General features: G+C 39.8%; 1 protein-coding gene across 1 annotated transcript in view; it reads left to right on the top strand.

Annotated features, from left to right (window-relative positions):
- PNISR (PNN interacting serine and arginine rich protein) overlaps nt 1-18957 on the top strand; it is a 31461-nt gene extending 12504 nt beyond the window's left edge. Inside the window, exons 3-12 of the mRNA XM_019537790.1 lie at nt 447-632; nt 3031-3254; nt 4973-5159; nt 5408-5598; nt 7091-7228; nt 7796-7895; nt 8592-8645; nt 9977-10147; nt 17254-18361; nt 18613-18957. Of these exons, the coding sequence (XP_019393335.1) occupies nt 447-632; nt 3031-3254; nt 4973-5159; nt 5408-5598; nt 7091-7228; nt 7796-7895; nt 8592-8645; nt 9977-10147; nt 17254-18361; nt 18613-18643 (2390 nt within the window). The 3' untranslated portion in view covers nt 18644-18957. The remainder of the gene's footprint in view (nt 1-446; nt 633-3030; nt 3255-4972; nt 5160-5407; nt 5599-7090; nt 7229-7795; nt 7896-8591; nt 8646-9976; nt 10148-17253; nt 18362-18612) is intronic.

Genomic DNA, 18957 nt, shown 5'->3' with positions numbered 1-18957 from the left:
TGTAGGAGTGATGGTAGAGGAGTGTGCGTATTACAAAACCTGTGGTGTATCTATGTCTTATCATAACTATGTACATCCTTCCTATTCTTAAGTCTTTACAAGGTCTGCACCTTTTAAAATTTGAATTTTGTACCCTTTCCCACCAAGAAAGCTTAAAACTACCTTCTGTTCAGGTGATAAAGTGCACTCTGAAATATTCCATATGGTTTTATAGAATATATATAGAGAGAGAAACTCCACTTCAGCAAGTATGAACACACACTGAAATGTGTAATGAGCAATAAAACTGTAGTGTAATCACATACTGTACATAGTATCAATTATCAGCAAGGTAATTGTTGCAGGTGAATATTGTTACTGTATTTTTGTTGAGTGACTATATGTATAACTCATAATTATATTTTGGAAATTTAAATTTGAAATAAATTGTTCTATATTTGTTTTAGGTCAGATTGATTGGGCTGCACTAGCTCAAGCATGGATTGCTCAGCGAGAAGCCTCAGGGCAGCAGGGCGTGGTGGAACAACAAGGAATGATGCCAAATGGACAGGAGATTTCAGGAGTAGAATCTGGTGCAAACAACCATAGCAATTTTCAGGGGGATCCCAACTTCAACAGAATGTGGCAGCCAGGTTTGTTTTCCTCCTTCCGGTGAAAATGTGTTTATACTTTATTTGGTAACCTGCAGTTAACTATTTGTATCTGGCTACTTGTTTCACTTCTTAGTCTCTGGTCAGTAGGAGCTTGGGGCCTGGCACTAGCCCCTCCCTGGCCTGAGTGTTGGCAGTGGCCCTAGGGCAGGGGCAGGCAATTATTTTGGGCAGAAGTCCAGTTATTGAGTTTCAGCAAGCAATTGAGGGCCGCATGACAGGCAGCCCAGGGCAGATTAATGTTAATTTTCTAAATTTTTTAGGGGCCCAGCGGGCCAGATACAATGGCCTGGCAGGCTGCATTTTGCCCACCCCATCCTAGGGTCTGCCACTGTCCCCTCCTGCAAACTGGGATTGGTCCCCAAGAGTCCAGTGTTGCCCTCACATGCTACAGTTGTTCTCCAGGGGCCTGGAACTGCCTTTTCCTGCCCCTTCATGCTACACTTAGTCCGCAGGGGCCTAGCACTGCCTCCTTCTGCCCTTGCATGTTGTGATTGGTTCCTAAGGGCTTGGCATTGCTGCCTTCTACCCCTGCACACTGCAGTTGGTCCCCAGGGGACCTGGTGCTTCCCCTTTCTGCCCCCCAGTGCTGAATTTGTCCCCAGGGATCTAGCACCGTCTCGTCTTAGCCATGAGGATTGGGCCCTGGGGCCTGGTGCCACTCCTACTTGGGTCCAGTGTGCAGGGTCTGGGGCTCCCTATGAGTCCAGTGCCACTGCTTCCCCATTGCCAAATTTCTGGACCTACAAGGAGCCCTATGGGCCAGATGACACGAGGCCACGGGCTGGATCTGGCCCATGGGCCAGGGGTTGAGCACCCCTGCTCCAGAGGAATTAGACATCTGTTGTCTCCCTGTTGCACCCCATATAACTTTTTCTCATGGTTTTGACAGACTGTAGAACATGATGTGCCCAACATGGAGCTTATGAAATACTGGCTTGAAGGATTTTAAAACCTTGGAGAGCATGAAGGGGAAAAATATCTGTAAAATGTACTTTTTTCATATCAATCCCATTTTGAGGCTTTTCTGATGCCTTTCCTGTCCCACTATGTGCATCCCACCTAAATAATCTTTTCTTAAAACTGACCAAATGTTTTCAGTAAAATGGATCATTTTCAGTTATTTATAATTTTCTCTCTCTTTTTTTCTTAGTTTGATTGAAGCAGTATAGGGGCTTCCGGTCGTGTCCCCCTCCCCCCCCCAAAAAAAAAAACCCAGCTAATTTCAAGCATGGAAAGACTGAAAACTGAGTTAATGTTTTTCTGCTCAAAGTGTTTTTCATAGTTCTAAACAGATCTAGCATATCATCAGAACGTAATGGCAGTTTGAAATTTGGCAGGGAAGCAGGTTCTAAATCCATATGCATGCTTTTCATTGGTCTAGTGAAAATTGCATTTGATTTGACGAAAACCAGGGGAAAACGGTACTTTTTGCATGTGTACGGGATAATTTAAAAGAACAGTGGCTTCCCAAATGTTCAAATAACACTATCCAAACGAGTCGTAGTTAATGGAGCCAAATTTCTATTTTAGACTTTTTCAGAATATCACTTACAGTTTTTAGATATGCATAATAAAGGAGTCTAAAATGTCAAATTTAATCCTAATTGTAGTTACTTCTCGCTCTGGTCTGTAAGTTTTCTGCAGCCACCTCTAAGAGGTACAGCACAATTGTATACATAATAACACAATTACAGAACATTCCAAATATGTGTTTATTTTAATAACTTTCTGAATTGTAAGATGAGGGAAGTGGACATAGAAATGTTAAATCATTATCAAGTAGCTGTTGGATCATGCAGAGAGAAGTTCTTGAATAAATGTAGAAATAAAGAATCAAGGCATTTGATCTGTTTGTTAGAGAAAGTTAGGGGTTCAGCTGATCATGATCTCTCAGTACCTGCATGGGAAACAGAATAAAATAATAAAATGATGGCTCTTTGGTCCAGGAGATTTAATATAACAACATCCAATGGCTGGAAGTTGAGCATGAAGAAAACTATGAATAAGGTGCACATTTTTAATGGTGAGGGTTATTAACTGTTGAAATAACTTAACTTACCAGAGGATTGTTATAATTTCACTGCCCCTAGAAATCTTAAAATCAAGATTATCATTTAGAAAAAATAGACAAGCTATAGATGGTCCACAGCTGTTGGACATCAAGTAGAAATTCAGGGACGCTCTAATCTAACCTCCATCATAACTGACTTTAGGTAACAATGAATCTTTCTTTAAATATATATGACTTTGTATTGACATATTGCTTTCTAAAAGTTCTGGCTTTCTGGCAATCTTGATATTACTAGAATAAGAAAATCTGTGATTTTTCTGTCCCATTGTTAACCACGTATTAAATTGTATTCTGAATCTTAAACAGAATGGGGAATGCCTCACCAACCCCCTCATCCACCTCCAGATCAGCAATGGATACCTCCAGCCCAAGGTCCAATGGAAATCGTTCCTCCATCTGAAGACAGCAACAGTCAGGACAGTGGGGAATTTGCTCCTGACAACAGGCATATATTTAACCAGAACAATCACAACTTTGGGGGACCTCCCGATAACTTTGCTATGGGGCCAGTGAACCAGTTTGACTATCAGGTGAAACATATTTGTTGCTTTAATGTTGTAGACGTGCAGAGTCCCTTCCGTGGAAGTGTTCCTCTAAGAATATCTAGCGGCGACTTTCATTCTTCAGTTCTACAAACAACTACAAAGTCTGTTGTCTGCTAAGATACATTTTACAAAATGTAAAATACCTTATGCATACAGAAGAAGACTTTAGTGTTTTCAGTTCAGCTCTGAGGCCAAACAGTATTTTTTCCCGTACTAGTAATGAGAAATGGCTGTTATGTGCAATATTCAAATGATTCACTGTTTTTCAAAATATAATTAATATAACTAAGTTGTGTAAAATCTAAAAGCATTAAATAAAGTTTAGAAAATATATTTAAATACACTAGAAAATGTACCGTAGGGAACAGTCCTGCATTTGCAGGGAGATAGACTGGATGATCCAATTGATCCTTTCCATATCTATCTTCTGTGATTCTCTGAATAAACAATGATTTTTAAAAATCCACATCCAATTTTTTTCTTCACTCTGGCAAACAAGTTATGTATAGCATATATAAGGAATAGATGAGGATGTTACATGTGGAAAAATAAAAATCTCTAGATAGAGAAAACTGATATTTTTTTCTGATTTTTCACAGGTATTGAATGCTCAAACCTTTAAAAAGTATATTTATTAACAGTCTGTATCTTTTGGAACATCTCCCTGTATTCAGAGATAGTATAATTCTATGGAGAAGACTTTACAAGCGCAAGGATTTATTTCTGTTTTCTATCCTGCTTGTCATGGCAGAATTTTAGTGTGTGGCATTGTCAGACATAAGGTGAACCATCCATTTTCAGAAGCTTTAGGATCAGAAAGCCCTCCTGTCTTTTGCTCCTTTCTGGAACCAAATCTTAAAGAAAATTTCCCAAAACTTTGAAAGCAGCACAGAAAATTCTCTTCATAGCAAGTTACTCAGTAAACACAATTTGGCTTAAATGATAGTAAAATAACGAAGCATCTGTTAATATAAATGATCAAATCACATTTGTCTGGAGTTTTATTCCTAAACACAATCTTTTCAAACAGATGTGTTCGGTGGCTATTTTCAGACACCAAAATGTAGTATGAACTCTTGTGCATTAGCTTTGCGACTCTGGGTTGCATGGCAATTTGCTTGGAGCCCAAAGGCTGTTCTAAATACCCTTGAATGTACTTTTAATCAAAAACAATTTTTTACTGGTAGCATCCTTGATCCTTGATCCTGGAAGTTGCATGATCTTGGAATTAACCTGCAATTAAACCTGGCACTTTGAACTTTGTTTTCAAGATGTAGTTATAGAATAGGCTGTTGGTGGGGCCACGTTTCAAAATTATGTGCATTACCTTTACCCTTAAGCCTACACTTCATACATGCTTGATCATAGGGAATTTGTTGTTATTGATATGAGGTAGCCTAATGTTCAGGCTTCAGGGGGTTCTGAGCTCCCTTTAGGTTGATAGTGGCATCAGCATTTACGTTCTAAAAATCTCTTTTCAAACCTGGAAGTTTGTTAAAAGACGTGACTCCAATTGTAAAGCTCCTCATAAATATAAAAATGAAAATTCAGATTTTTGGAACCAGTGTAAAATGGTAGAAGGCCCTTAACCTAGGAATCACGGATCTTCTACTTGCATGGATTTCTGTAGTCCCACTTACACACGTACACATGCTATACATAGTATTAAATGTGAAGAAAAATAAACTGCATTACTCTTTCAGCATGGGGCTGCTTTTGGTCCTCCCCAAGGTGGATTTCATCCACCTTATTGGCAGCCAGGACCACCAGGGCCACCAGGTCCACCAACACCTCCAGCACCTCCTCAGAACCGAAGGGAAAGACCCTCATTCAGAGATCGTCAGCGTTCACCTATCACGATGCCTGTGAAGCAGGAGCCTCCACAGATTGGTACATGTTAACCACTCTTTAATGAAAAAAACCTGAAAGCATGATTCGCTTTAGAAGTCTTTTGCTTTAAAAAGAAATGTAATATTTGAAATCTGTAATCGCTTTTTGCCTGTAAATGAATAAATAAATAAAGCTATTATTACAAGATACTTTTTACCAATAATAGCACATATCATGTCTGGTCTTTTTTTTTTTTTCTTTTCTTTTTCTCTCCCCTTCTGATAAAATTACAAATCTCGCCTGTGCAGATGCTGTGAAACGCCGAACGCTTCCTGCGTGGATTCGTGAGGGTCTGGAAAAGATGGAACGAGAAAAGCAGAAAAAGCTGGAGAAAGAGAGAATGGAACAACAACGCTCTCAGATGTCTAAAAAAGAAAAGAAAGGCACTGAGGAAACTGAAGAGGGAGATGGTCCACGGTTACCTCAAAAAAGTAAATTTGTAAGTAGGAGGTTTGACTTTTTCCAGGTTTGTATTTCTTAAAAGCTGTTAATGTTCATTTATTTCTTTATGAAGAAACTGTGCATTTCAGTTTATACACATCACTTTTTGTTTCTTACATTAAAAATTAACCATGTGTCACTACTGCAGTATCATTTACCTGATTTTTATAAATTTGTAGCAGATAATGGGCAAAACTGTAAGTATAGTCTAAAAAGATGTTTTACCTTTATTTGGTGGTTATGTGTAAAGTAGTGATGATAAATCTGCCCATTCTTTCCATGTCTGCATAATTTGGCAATTAGCATAGACTTTGACAGAGGTGTCTGTAATAAAGAATTGGATTAAGTAGTGAGTGTCATAGATTCTGTATATCTACACCTGCAGCACTGAAGCAGTTGAGGGAATCTTGTATTGCAGCAGTTATGTTTCTCTAGTGCTATATTTTCATTGCTGTGTACTTTTCCTACAGTACATTTGCAAAAGTAATGGTTTACCTGGACGGGTGGGATCAGAAACAGGGAAGCTGTCAAGAACCATGAATAGGGGTCTGCCGAAATCGAAATTTTGCATGCAGATTGTGGGGCTGGCAACCATTTCATGGGCGGAGCATGGCAGGGCCTCCTCCCACACCTCCAATTGGCCAGGGGGTTCCGGTGGCTCCACCCTCGCTGCTGATTGGCTGCTAGGGCTACATGTCATACAGCCCCAGCCCATATCACTGATTGGTTGCGAAATCTGTCTGTTATGTAGCACTGTCCCTCCGCTCTGGTGGCAAGGAGTGGGGGCATATGACAGACAGTCCTCACAGCCAATGAGGGGCAGAGTTGGCACCCATGTTGCTGTGCCAGCAGCCCTCCATGTGCCAGTCCATAGCAGCCACAAGGACTGCCGGTTCCCCAAAGGAAGCAAGCATTTTTCTTTTGGTGAGTTTGGGGGTTTTTTTGGTTTTTGGGAGCCTGTCAAAAGCATAGACCCTACACTTTTGTGGAGCCCATGCTTTTTCATGGGGCCCGGGTAAAATCATGGTTTCTGCACAAACTGCAATTTCAGTTGGTCCCTAACCATGAACTCTGATCCTTTGGCAAATGCTTTGGTCAGCAGATACTGTAGTTTTTTGATAAGAGTTCTGTTCAGTGGAACTTCCCGCCACGGCTGCCAACAGGCTATCTCATGGTCTTTCCCACTCTGCTTCCTTGTTACCAGCTACAATAACAACAATGAATTGTCAGCTGTGTATACTGGTCTTGACAGTTCATTCAAGATTCGTCAAATCTGTACTTGCAGATAGCGATATGTGGTAGTTGAGGATCTGATTCACAGAACTTGTAGAGGGGGTAGAAACTTTTGTTTGGGGGGGAAGGGGTTGGAGGTGAGAGAGCATGTTTGAGGACTTCTCTTTGTTTTGATGTGATATTTCAACTTGATTATCCTACAGAAAAACTGATGTTTTAAATCTAAATGAACCTTAAAATATACAATGTTCTTGTAGGACAGTGATGAGGAAGATGATGATGTTGAAAATTCAGAGGCTGTAAGTGTTGGAAAAGTCAGCAGGAGTCCATCTCCAGCTCCTCCAGAGGAGCAAAGCGAACCAGAAATGACAGAAGAAGAAAAGGAGTATCAGATGGTACAGATAACATAGTTCTCTGAAAAGCGTCTACACCTATACAATATGTTTATATTTCCAGGCATAGAGAAGCTCTTGTACTTTTCTGTGACTGACATTATAATCATAGGCATAACACACATACTGTGATGATTTTATATATGCATGCATCTCTACTATACCATATAAATATCTTCCACTATGTGGAGGTGATAAATGTATATACCTGTCTATATAAATGTTAATACACACTTGCCATATATGGGAAGAAGATAGCTTTATGATGACCTTAACATACTTGCTTACATACCATGCTTTTTCCCAAAAATCAGCCCTCTAAAATTAAGGTGCACATCTTAAGCAGGGAAGCTCACTTTATTTGGTGTTTTCTTGAAATACAGTACATTGGCGAAACTTACAACAATTTAGTTTGGAAATTGAGTCATATTTAAATAATTGGAACAGCTTGTATTCTTGCTCTGACTTTTGAAATCTTAAATTAAGCAGTTGAGTTTCCTCAGTGTAACTGATTTTAGAACGTAGTCTGGAGCCTTTTCCTCTGATCTTTTTTATAATTATTTTCTTTAGATGTTTTTGACAAAAATGCTACTGACAGAAATCCTTTTAGATGTTACAAATGAAGAAATTTATTACGTTGCCAAAGACGTACACCGTAAAGCAACTAAAGGTACACTTTATTTTTACTTCCTTTTGTGGATATTTTATATATGCATGTTTTTAGAACATTTAACTCCATAGCAGTTGTCCCCCAAGAACAATCCAGATATTATCCATCAGACTTTAATTAGAAATCAAATCCAGTAATCACATACTGTTGTCCTGTGAAGTGTATTGTGAGTTTCTTCAGTTATTCCATTTCTTTCACATAACTCATTTCTTTAGTTATGATGGTACCCTTGTGTTAACGACTCCTAAGTTCTAGCAATTTCTTACTTCTTTCATTTTATCTCAGACTCTTAATTGATCAGAGGTGAAAAGAGACGAACTATGAATTCTCAGTTAGTAATTCATTTGCTTTCACTGTTAATATGCTACTATATATGCAACTGCAGGTGACATAATAAAATTAAACATGTAAATACTGACATCTGAGTTTTATATGCAGATTCTGTAACTTTGAAACTGACTTATGAATATAGATTTGTGTTTTTCCAGTTCACTGTTAACCCACATTAAGAATTCTAAACGTACGTGGTCAGACAATCAAGGATTCGTTTTAAATGGATGATGCGTTTTTAATGTTTCTTCTCTCCCCCACAAAACAGCAATAGTAGTAGATTTAACAATACCATAGAATCTCATGACTATGAAATCGTGGCTATTTGTGTTAACATGTTGTTCCTGTTGTTGATGTGATACAAAGCTCCTGCAAAACAGCTGGCACAGTCCAGTGCACTGGCTTCCCTTACTGGACTCGGTAAGTATGTTCCTTATTTTTGAGAGGGGCTTAAAGGGGAGATCGCTCTTGCCTTGAATTTCTAGAGAACTTTTTTTGAAAACTAGACTGTAATTACCAATAATTACTTATTAGTCAGATTCTGATTCTTTACTCTTTTCAAGTAATACCATTGATGTCAGTGGGATTTTTTGTGGAGAAAGAAATTATTTTAAACGTGTAGAGTGTCAGAGTCTTGTCCTAATTTTGTAAACTAGGTAAAAACTTGGAAGAGAAACTTGCTGTTTTGGTTGGATGCTTTCCTTCTTGACTTATGTTAATGGGATGTTTTCATTAATTGTTTGAGGAGCAAACTACAGTCTCTTAAAAGGAAATTACTATTTTTATGTATTTCTCCTGTTCTGATCCAACTGGACAGTGTGTTACAGTTGATCTTGTTATAAATGTAATGGTTTAGCGTGCTACTAAAAGAATTCTAATGTTTAGAATTAATTACACTCCTATCGAAAAACTAGATACTTGCAAAGGCTTCTATATTCAAAATTATCCATTTGAAGGCATGCAGGATAAGGATTTGAAATCCTTACCTGAGGTGTAATAGCAAAAGATCTTTCTCAACCCTGTCATCTTACCATGATTTAGTAAAAGAAAATGTCAGTGGTCACTTATAGTAGTTACATGACATTGTGATATAATGAACTCTCTCACTAGTTTAAATTGGCTTTGTCCCAAATGTTTAGATAGTAAAATTAATATAAAAACTAAAGATCTGGAGAACCTCAAGTGGGGAAAAATATAAAACTCCTTTATATCGGATGCTTATTACTTTCTGATAGTCTGTTAGTTAATGGTAGCTTTCTCTTTGCAGAGAAAGAAATTCATTTCTGTTCCTTCTCTTTCCTTTTAAAATCCAGTATTTTTCACTGTAGAAAATTTGATGGTGAGATTTAGGAAGTCTAAGATTGAAGTAGTTGAAATAATTTCAGGGATGTCTTCAGGAGCAGGGTTCTGGCCATTTTCCTCTTCTGTCAACGTGCTTGGAAATGAATAAGGGATGACCTTGATACTGTTTCCATAAGGAGCTTGTTTGTTCTTCCATACATTGGGAAAAGTGCCATGATCACTTTTAGATAAGCTGTTCCAGAAGGAGTCAAAGTAAAAACTAAGCATCAGTACGGATATGGGGACCTTGAGGACTCCAGTCAAACAGCATTTGTATTTTCCCTAGAATAAATGTCTTTTCAGAGAAGAGGAAATGAAGGAAGGGCAATGTACTTTCCTCTTTGCCCCACAGAAATATTAAGAACAAGGCTTAACCTTTCCTCGTGATAGACTGGGCTTTATGCACGCAGGTGGACTGGGTGGTTATGGATCAGGAGACAGTGAGGATGAGAGGAGCGACAGAGGCTCTGAATCATCTGACACTGATGATGAGGAACTACGACACAGAATCAGGCAAAAACAGGAAGCGTTTTGGCGAAAAGAAAGAGAGCAGCAACTATTGCTAGAAAAACAGCTAGAAGGTAAATATCTTTCTATTTAAAAAATTGTGTATGCTCTACAGCATGGTGGGGGAGGGTGCAAGTTTTGCAGTTCAGGAGGTCTGTTGCCCTCTCAAATGCAGCCCCTGGCCTCTGAGAAGTTGGATAGCCTTGCTCTATAGTTTAACAAAGCGTATAAGCAGTTGTGATTCAAAACATACATTCCTGGCTACAATGCATAATGCTTTAAAAAAGAAAAAATTAATCAGCATGTTTTTTAACTATATAAAAACTAGTGTTACTTCCCTTTTTTCTCTCTGCTATGTAATATCTGTCATGTGTTCTTCATAGACTCTACATTTTCATTTTTAAAAGAACAGATCAGAATACTGTTTTTAAACAAAATATGTTCCTTTTCCTTTAGTACATAACTGATATGGTAAATTCACCTCTGTATAGAGGGTCCATGGAGCCTGTAGCTGTTTTGTATGGGGCTGAATTTCAACTCTCTTGCCCCATTGCAAAAGATATTTGCAGGTTAGATACTCTGGGAAGGTGGTCCTTTTCAAGTTTCAGATTATGAAACTGATTAAGTTCCCTTCCTTGAACCAGTCATCCTTGGTTTTGACAGAGGCATTTCTCTATGTAGTATGTCTTCATAACTTGGTTTCTTGATTTAGCAGTGGAAACTTATTATCACCAGGGATCCAAGTTTTCCGTTAGCAGAGTTCCGGCCTGCAAAAGGGCTACTTGGGGTTGGGGGAAGTGGGAGGTTGATTAGATACAGGGGGCACCGCATGCATGTGTGTACGTGCACAGATGCACACCACCAGCAAAACAGCCCAGCAGAGTGGTGCACAGCAGCTCCCCCAGCTGCCTACAGGTAAGTCTATAGCGGGGGTGAGGGAGGGGGCAGATTAATGTGGCATCCATTTGTGCCAAGCCCCCACAGTGAGGGGGAGGGAGTAGGGTAGGGTTGGGACTGGGCTTGGGGGCAGTACACAAGGCACAGGACCAGGGTGGGGAATGTGGCCACAGGGCCTAGCTGGAAAGTGAGACGGAGCTATGGACAGCCAGCAGGAGAGGCTGGTGGGAGAATCAGCACCATTGTGTGCACTCCTGGGGCACCATAGGCAATGTACTGGGGGCTTTGTGGGGGGGCATGCATGCCCACAGCTGGGCACAGGGCTGCAGTCTGGCTGGACTGGCAGCCAGCAGGAGCTGCCTCTGTGGCTAAGCAGGCAGGACCCAGTGTGGGAGGGTGGAGCAGGGTGGCAAGACTGCCATAGCCCAACTGCCACTGGTACTTTCCTCAGGCTGCCTGTGCTGCCCCCAACCCACCTCGCTTCTGGGGTAGAGCCACAGCCCAGCATGCAAGCGGCCAGCAGTGGGGAGGAGGTGAGGGCAGCATGCTCCTCCCATTTGTCTCCCCTCAGTCTGTTACTGTTCATGGTGCTGTAGGTTTGGCATTACTCCATGGTGACATGGCTGGCATGCGGGTTGTGGTGGCAGCAGAAATGAGTCTTGCCTGCTAGGCCATGAAGGCAGGTGGGCTGCAGAGACAGTTCCTGCCTGGTACTGATACAGTCAGGCTGCAGCCCTAGTGCCCCACTGTAGGTGCAGAAATCTGGGGGGACATATGCCCCCCCATGCTTCCCTGACACTATAGCAATGGCATCGCCTGTGATCGGGCACCTCCCTTCCCCACATGTACCCTCCTCTTCCCCACACACTGGAGGGCTGCAGGTAATGGGTTGGGAGTGAGAGGCACCAATGGGGACAGGGGACTGTGAGTTGGAAGTGAGGAGCACCAGTGGGGATGGGGGGGCTGAACATCAGGAGTGAGGGGCACTGGCAGGACCAGAGGGCTAAGTGTAGGGTGTGAGGGGCACTGGTGGGGATGGAGGGATCCCGTGGGCTGGGAGTGAAGGGTACTGGCATATCAGGGCTGCTTAGCACTACAAAGTTGTGGGGGTATCTTCCACTGGGCTCACATCTTTGTGAACAAAAGGGGCAGAGGGAGCTCTGATTTTTCTATAACAAAAACCCCCCCAAATGAAATGCCAAAATATATATGTATTTAGAATTAATGTCATGATAATGATTGAGACACTGGTAGGCTTCTAAACATCTTTTCAAAAATGTAAATATATGAATAAAACATTGTGTTTGACTGATATGTAGATATATCAGGGCTGTGTGTAGGGAGTTAGCAGCACACACACATTAGTGTGTGTGTGTGTGTGTGTATCAGTACATATCAGTATGTATGTGTGTGTGTGTGTATGTGTACACTAGTCTTTCCTCAGGCACAGTGGTTAAAGGCAAAAGAAATATGATGGACCACCCCCAGTGTTTTCCTGCTGGAAAAGCACTGATGAGACCTAAAATGATGGCTGGGAGGCCCTCCAATCTCAGAGTGGAATAGGTTCCTTTCTTTCAATCAATTATGTGAACAGAAAATTGTGGACAATTTGCTGGTTCTGCCATTTAAATTGGAATCTGTTAGAGGAAGACCACTGCAATCAGCAAACAATGCTGTCACTAACACATTTTTTTTCTTCTTGTGTTCAAGTTCACTGTTTTCTCCCTTCCCTCCCCATTTCTTAAAACACCTGGAAACTGAAGTGGACCAGCGATCCATACATAAAGAGAGATGCTATCTCAACATTTGGTTTCTGTTGTGTTCTTTTCTGTAGGTGTATTAAAGGTCTCTCTCGGGGGGAGAGGGGGATAGTAGTAGTAGCTTATTTACAAGTTATGCTAAAACAATACAATAAATTGACAGTAAAAGTATTAGTAAAATGTATATAATTTAAAATATATGCTAAAAACTTACAATAAGATTACACATTCTGTCAGTTTAAGCAAAATTTAATTAGAACTTAGTACCTTATTTTCTCACATACATATGCACCATTCCCTCAAAATCAGCCCCCCCAAATTGGAATACATGTTTCAAGTGGGCAAAGCTGTTTTTTCAGTGGAAAAGGAGCAGTCCTGGAGATGCTGACAAGTCCATGTCACACAGCTGCCAAGATGGTTTCCACTTGTGTCTGCTCAGCAAACTGAAGGGGCAGTCATGTTAACCATATCAAAGCTGTAGGCATTGGCTGAGCCCTGTAGCTTATGCCTGAAGCAGCAAGTGTGCTGCTTGGAGGTACATTGATAAAGCTTGTGAAGTGCAAACGACACTATTTACAGGAACTTATATAAAAAAGCTACTAGTAAAGGACTAACAGCCTTGTAACTGCCCTTTGCAAGGGTCTGTGGGCTAACCTTATGCAACGTAGAGCAAGTCTTTCTGGAAACGGAGTGCCTATACATGTGTGGAGGCTGCTCCGATACTCTGGAATTCCACCGTGTTGGAGCAGACTCAGTTGAGTCTGCTGGAACATGGCAATTACCGTGCTTCAGCAGTGTCTTGTGTCTCCTGTATCCACATCCCTGTGCTTAAAAATGGCAGCAGAGGTGCTTGAACTGAAGCTGAGCTTTAGTTTAAGCACCCCCACCACCATTTTTAAGCAAGGGGATGCTGATACAGGAAACACAGCAGTGCTTTAGAGTGGTTCTTGGAGCTGCTCTAATTAAAGCATTGCTCCCCCCACCTGTGGAACACATGTAAAAGTGCCTGTAGTGTCCAGGAAGTGTGGCATTGCAGGAGGCAGTCTGCTACAAAAAGCTCCTGATGGACACGCTTACATTCCCAAGAGGACCTACTGTGGCATACAGTTAGCCATGATTGGAAAAAAAAAAAGTTCTATCGTGATGCATGAAGAGATTAAATGAAGCAGTGGGCGGTAAGGTAGAATAGGGGAATTCTGTTTGATTGTGGCCCTTATTCTTCATGCAAATAAAACAGATGAACCTAAGGAGTATAGGATAGGCTGTAAGTTGTTAGAGAGAAGCCACATTGTTTTGTCTTCATTAGCTCAGTATTTAAAATTTTCCATTAATGGAGAGAGACATTTTCACCTTAAGTCTTCAAAGAATAAACAAGACCACAGATGGTGATTTAAGTCATCTATCTCATTTTTGCCACAAGAATGTATTCTGTCTGAATATGGGGTCTGACACCACCTGCCTGTTACAACTTGAAGATCTCATTAGAGTAAAATGCAGTCTAGTAATGGCGTCTCATTGCTTATAGTTCTCTCCTGCAGATAAGTAGATTTCTAGGCTAAAAGAGTGCTTTAATCTCAGAAGGGGAAAGGTCAAGGAAAGCTTACTCCCTGCATAGCTGGCTGCATGCTGGCATCATTCCTTCTTAAATTTGTTTGGCTTTAAATGTAGGGGGAAAATACTCGGTCGGTGACACTTAGTACATTTCCCTGGCCGTTTGTCTGGAGAAAAATATAGATGTTTGGATGGTTAAATAACAAGGGTTTATTTGGTAAAGGAGAGGGTTCTAAAATGCACTTCTTACAGTGTCTAACAGGTGTAAAACTTCTTATTTTCATTCAGTAATCTAAACTTCTGAATTGCGCCAAGGTGCTCATATTAATCAGTCTTATTTCAGAGTTCATGAACCATCCTGTTGCAGAATTAAGTAACAATGCAAGTTGTCTAAAAAGTAAAGTAAATGGAGGGTTTTTCTTCTATTTTTGAATAAGCCAGTGGGTCAGACACTCCATAGTTCTGCTTCATTTAAAACTTTTAGTGTTGCCAATACTGTCCTTTTGCCCATGGTAGTGTAAAGGATAAAATCCAACCCAGGGCTTGTGTTGCTGTAGTGCGTGCATATTCTATGTGTTTGTTCTTACTCAGATTTTTATTAACATAGATTCCAAGATATTAAAATGAAGATACCAACTCCTCTTTTCCTGTAAAGACCCAACTCATTTCTTCCTTTCATTCTATGAAGATGATACATTGGCCTCAGCAGTGTTGATTCTCAAGCCATTCATGTGCAATATTGCTGAAAAGTATTTAAATAACCTTTGGAAGTCTGTTTAGGATAGTGCCATTAATAATGCGTCATATGCATGAAGCAAAACATTAATAGAATCATTCAATATCATGGGTGCTTGGACTTGATTCCTAGTTAGCATGTGTTTTGAATAATTCAGAAATAGATTAAAAAGTAGTGGGATGAGCAAACATCCTTGTACCCCTGTCTTTGTTGGAAAACTATTGGACAGAGCACCAGGGATTCCATAGTGCACCTTAGGTACTGTTTTCGAACAGAAAGTAATGATTCATTGTAAGAGAGCTTTATCCATTGATGCTTATTGCCAGTTTCTTCCATTATTTTTCCAGTCTACGAAGTCAGAATGCTCTCTTTAGATCTAAGACGACTACATATAATATTTATATCTTTTTACATATTTAGATGCTAAATAATGTAACACTAAGCAGTGGTCCATGCAAGAGTAGCTTTCTTTGAAACCAGCCTGTTTTTCTCCCAAAACATATTAAAACAATAAAACTATCAAGAGTTCTGAAAGGTTATTTTAAAGTTGTAGTAAGAAAAAACCATCTAATTAATAATTTTCTAGTCTACTAGATCAAGTTAAGAATGAGCAGATGTAAAATGCTGATCATTGACTCTTCAGTATTCAGTAAAATAATTTTCGTTTTTGAAGCTTGAAGTTAAACTGATTAAGAACTCCTTTGGGATGCATCATTTACATTCTTCCTTATCCGTGTTCTATTTCTCTTCTTCCTCCATAAGGAGCTTCTGTCGCCACAGTGTTCTTTTAATAAATCCTAGTCTTCTAATGTATCTGTGTATCAAGTTTAGATTTTGAGGGCTTTCAAAATCCTCCAAACTGCCTCTGTTTTGTTCCTCTTCCCCCTCTTACATTTGTGTGTGCACATGTATGTTGTGTGTTCATGTGTAAAGATATTTACATCAGACCATGGTTTTACTTCTTATGCAGTTCCCCCCCCCCCACTAAATTTGTTCTAAAACTGAATCTAAGTAAACAGTCCATGGATGGAGCTCTCTCACAACGTATATTTGTGACATTGGTTATTTGCTCTGAATTCCTTTAAAAAAAAAAAAAAAGCAGCCTAAGCAGATGAGACGGATCCCCTTAAAGTAAAAATTGATGTCTTCCTGTTGAAAGGGTCTGAAGTTCTTGACTTTTGTAGATATATCTGAAAAGCTAAGCCAACATACCATAATGCAATTACCATGTTATTTTTAAGAGAACATATCATCTCATTTAACATGGCCTGCAGACATGCAAGCAGTCCTGTCCTGTTTCCAGCGTTTGCTAACTGTCAGGTTGCATGTAGCAGCAGTTGAAGTAGTTATGCTTTTCCTCTGAGTCTGTTGCTCTATCTCTACCTCGTATATTCTACTTTGAGTAAAGTAGATCATGTTTGTGTTTACATGTACAGTTTACTCAATTTATGTAAAATGGATAAAAGTATTCCCTGAACTGCATAACAAAGCCAGCCTCAATTTTTGTCTTTTGTTTACTTCTGGAGTGTTAAACTTCTCCAGATATGTGGGCCAGATGAGTAGTGCGAGGCCAGCCTGTGACTGGATCCAGAGTGTGGGGTAGTGTCGTCTGGCCTGGAGAGCCAGAAATAGATGGCAGTTTGTTCTGCTGCCAGATTTCTGACTTGTGAGCAATCCCACGAGCCAAAGGACACAATTTTGTACTCCAGATTTGGCCAGCAGGGCTACCTGCAAATCAGAAATGTGTCAATGAGATGAGGCACAGCACTTAACACTGCTGCCACCTGACCCACCTCTAAATTTCTGGCCCTGCAGGCAGCTGTCCTAATTGTATGTCATGGCTTAACAGGCTCCAGCCCATATTTTTGACACTGCTGGTTTACATAGTAACAAACTGTTTAGTGGTTCATTGCATAAACCCACCTGAGTGCATAGCAACCTTCAGCCCTACTGTCTACTTTGTAATTTAATTGCACTCCTGTTAACTGCATAGTAATATAATTGTATTTCTGTACTTGTAGCTACTCTTTGTAACTGCACAGGAAAGGTCTTTTTTTTTTAAAAAAAACAAACCAGTCTACAGTGGTGGCATTGAGGATTAGTAAATAAGCTGATTTCTAAAAATTACAAATGTGAAAGTGGCCCTTTCCCAAGAGAGACAGTGTATTTGTTTTCTCACCAATATCTGTATGTTACTTGGCATTATTTCCATATTTCTTTTATATACTTTTTCCAGAAGAAAAACTACAAAATGAAAAAATTCCAAAAGATATGAGTGAATATACCAACAAAGAGCAAAATAGCAGCTTTTCACCGTGTGAAATAAAAGAAACGGAGGATGATATGGTTAATGAAAAGAAAAGATCCCCAAGTGAAACTGCACCAGATACTGAACTCAAAAAAGATGTTAAAGAAAGGGAAAAAATAGGAAGGAGTAGATCAAAAAGTTCTAGTAGTGGTAGCAGTAGCAGCAATAGCAGAAGCAGTAGTAGCAGCAGCACTGTGTCTAGTTCTTCGTATAGTACTAGCTCAGGTAGTAGCCGCAGTTCTTCACGTTCTTCCTCTCCTAAAAGGAAGAAGAGGCATAGTCGCAGTAGATCCCCTTCACATAAAGTTAGACGCAGTAGAAGCAGGAGTTATTCTCATAGAAATCGTAGAGAAAGGAGTAGAAGTAGGGAAAAGATAAGAGAAAGGAGGCGGTCTAGCAGAAATAGAAGTATGGAAAGAGGGGAAAGACGACGAAATCGTAGTCCTTCCCAAGAAAGGAGTTGGGAGAGACATAGAAGCAGTAGTCATTCAAGAGACAGGAGAGCTAGTCGTGCTAGTCGCAGCAGGAGTAGGGATAGGCGTAAAAGTGACGACCAGCATAGAAATCTTAGTGGAAATAGGCATAAACATAAAGGTGATGGTAAAGATCAGGAGAGGAAAAAGGAACGAAGTAGGAGCATAGATAAGGATAGGAAAAAGAATAGAGAAAGAGATCGAGACCAAGAAAAAAGAAAAGAGAAGCAAAAAAAAGAAGAAAAAGATAGTAAGACAGGAAATCATGATGACAGTAGGTTAAAAAGAAAAAGAGAAAGTGAAAGAACTCTTTCTCGAAGTGATTCAATATCTGTTAAAATATTAAGACAAGATTCTAGACAGGAAGGCAAAAAAAGTTCTACCAAAGATAGTAAAAAACATTCAGGCTCTGAATCTAGTGCAAGGAGCAGTTCTGAATCACCAGGGAGTAGCAAAGAAAAGAAGGCTAAGAAATCGAAGCACAGTCGATCACGATCCATGGAGAAATCTCAAAGGTCTGGTAAGAAGGCAAGCCGCAAACACAAGTCTAAGTCACGATCAAGGTAGTATACTTTTTAAGTATTTTGTCTGATTTATAGTTTTTTGTTTTTTTTTTTTACTATCGTCTTCATGTGTACAACATATGAGAGCTTTTTTTGTTTTAAATGAAGTCTGGTATTCATTAAAATTATTGTCTTGGGCAGAAGTAACTTTGGAAAATCTTTTAAAATGACTAATTATTAAGCCTAAACTGCCCATAGTTTTGTGGACCATATTTCAATTAACTTTTTCCCTCTTTTCCTTTATTTTTCAGGTCAACCACCCCTCCCCGTCGTAAACGCTGAGGAATGAGGTGGCACCAGTGTGATGACGTTTTAAAAATTCCATGAGTTATAAAGGCTTGTCTCATTATAGAGGCACATTGTGGCTATGTAGGTGAAATCAGAATCCTTTTTTTAATCTGTAAATAGGTGTATTTTTTCCAAATGCTGCTCAGAGTTAAATACTTACTTGGATTTCTTTGTATGACATTTTTTCAAAAACAGTAGTGCTTAATAAGAATATAAACATGCCATTCTCTTTCAGCTGTAATGTTCTTAAAATTACTATTGAATGTACTGTGATGTCAATAAAGCTCTTTAGTTCATTTTTGTTTAAA

This window comes from Crocodylus porosus, unplaced genomic scaffold, assembly GCF_001723895.1.
Source record: "Crocodylus porosus isolate Cpor-Errol unplaced genomic scaffold, CroPor_comp1, whole genome shotgun sequence".
In the NCBI taxonomy this organism is placed as follows: domain Eukaryota; kingdom Metazoa; phylum Chordata; order Crocodylia; family Crocodylidae; genus Crocodylus; species Crocodylus porosus.
The sequence above is the reverse complement of the archived record's forward strand: the minus strand, read 5'-3'. Positions and strand labels throughout refer to the sequence as shown.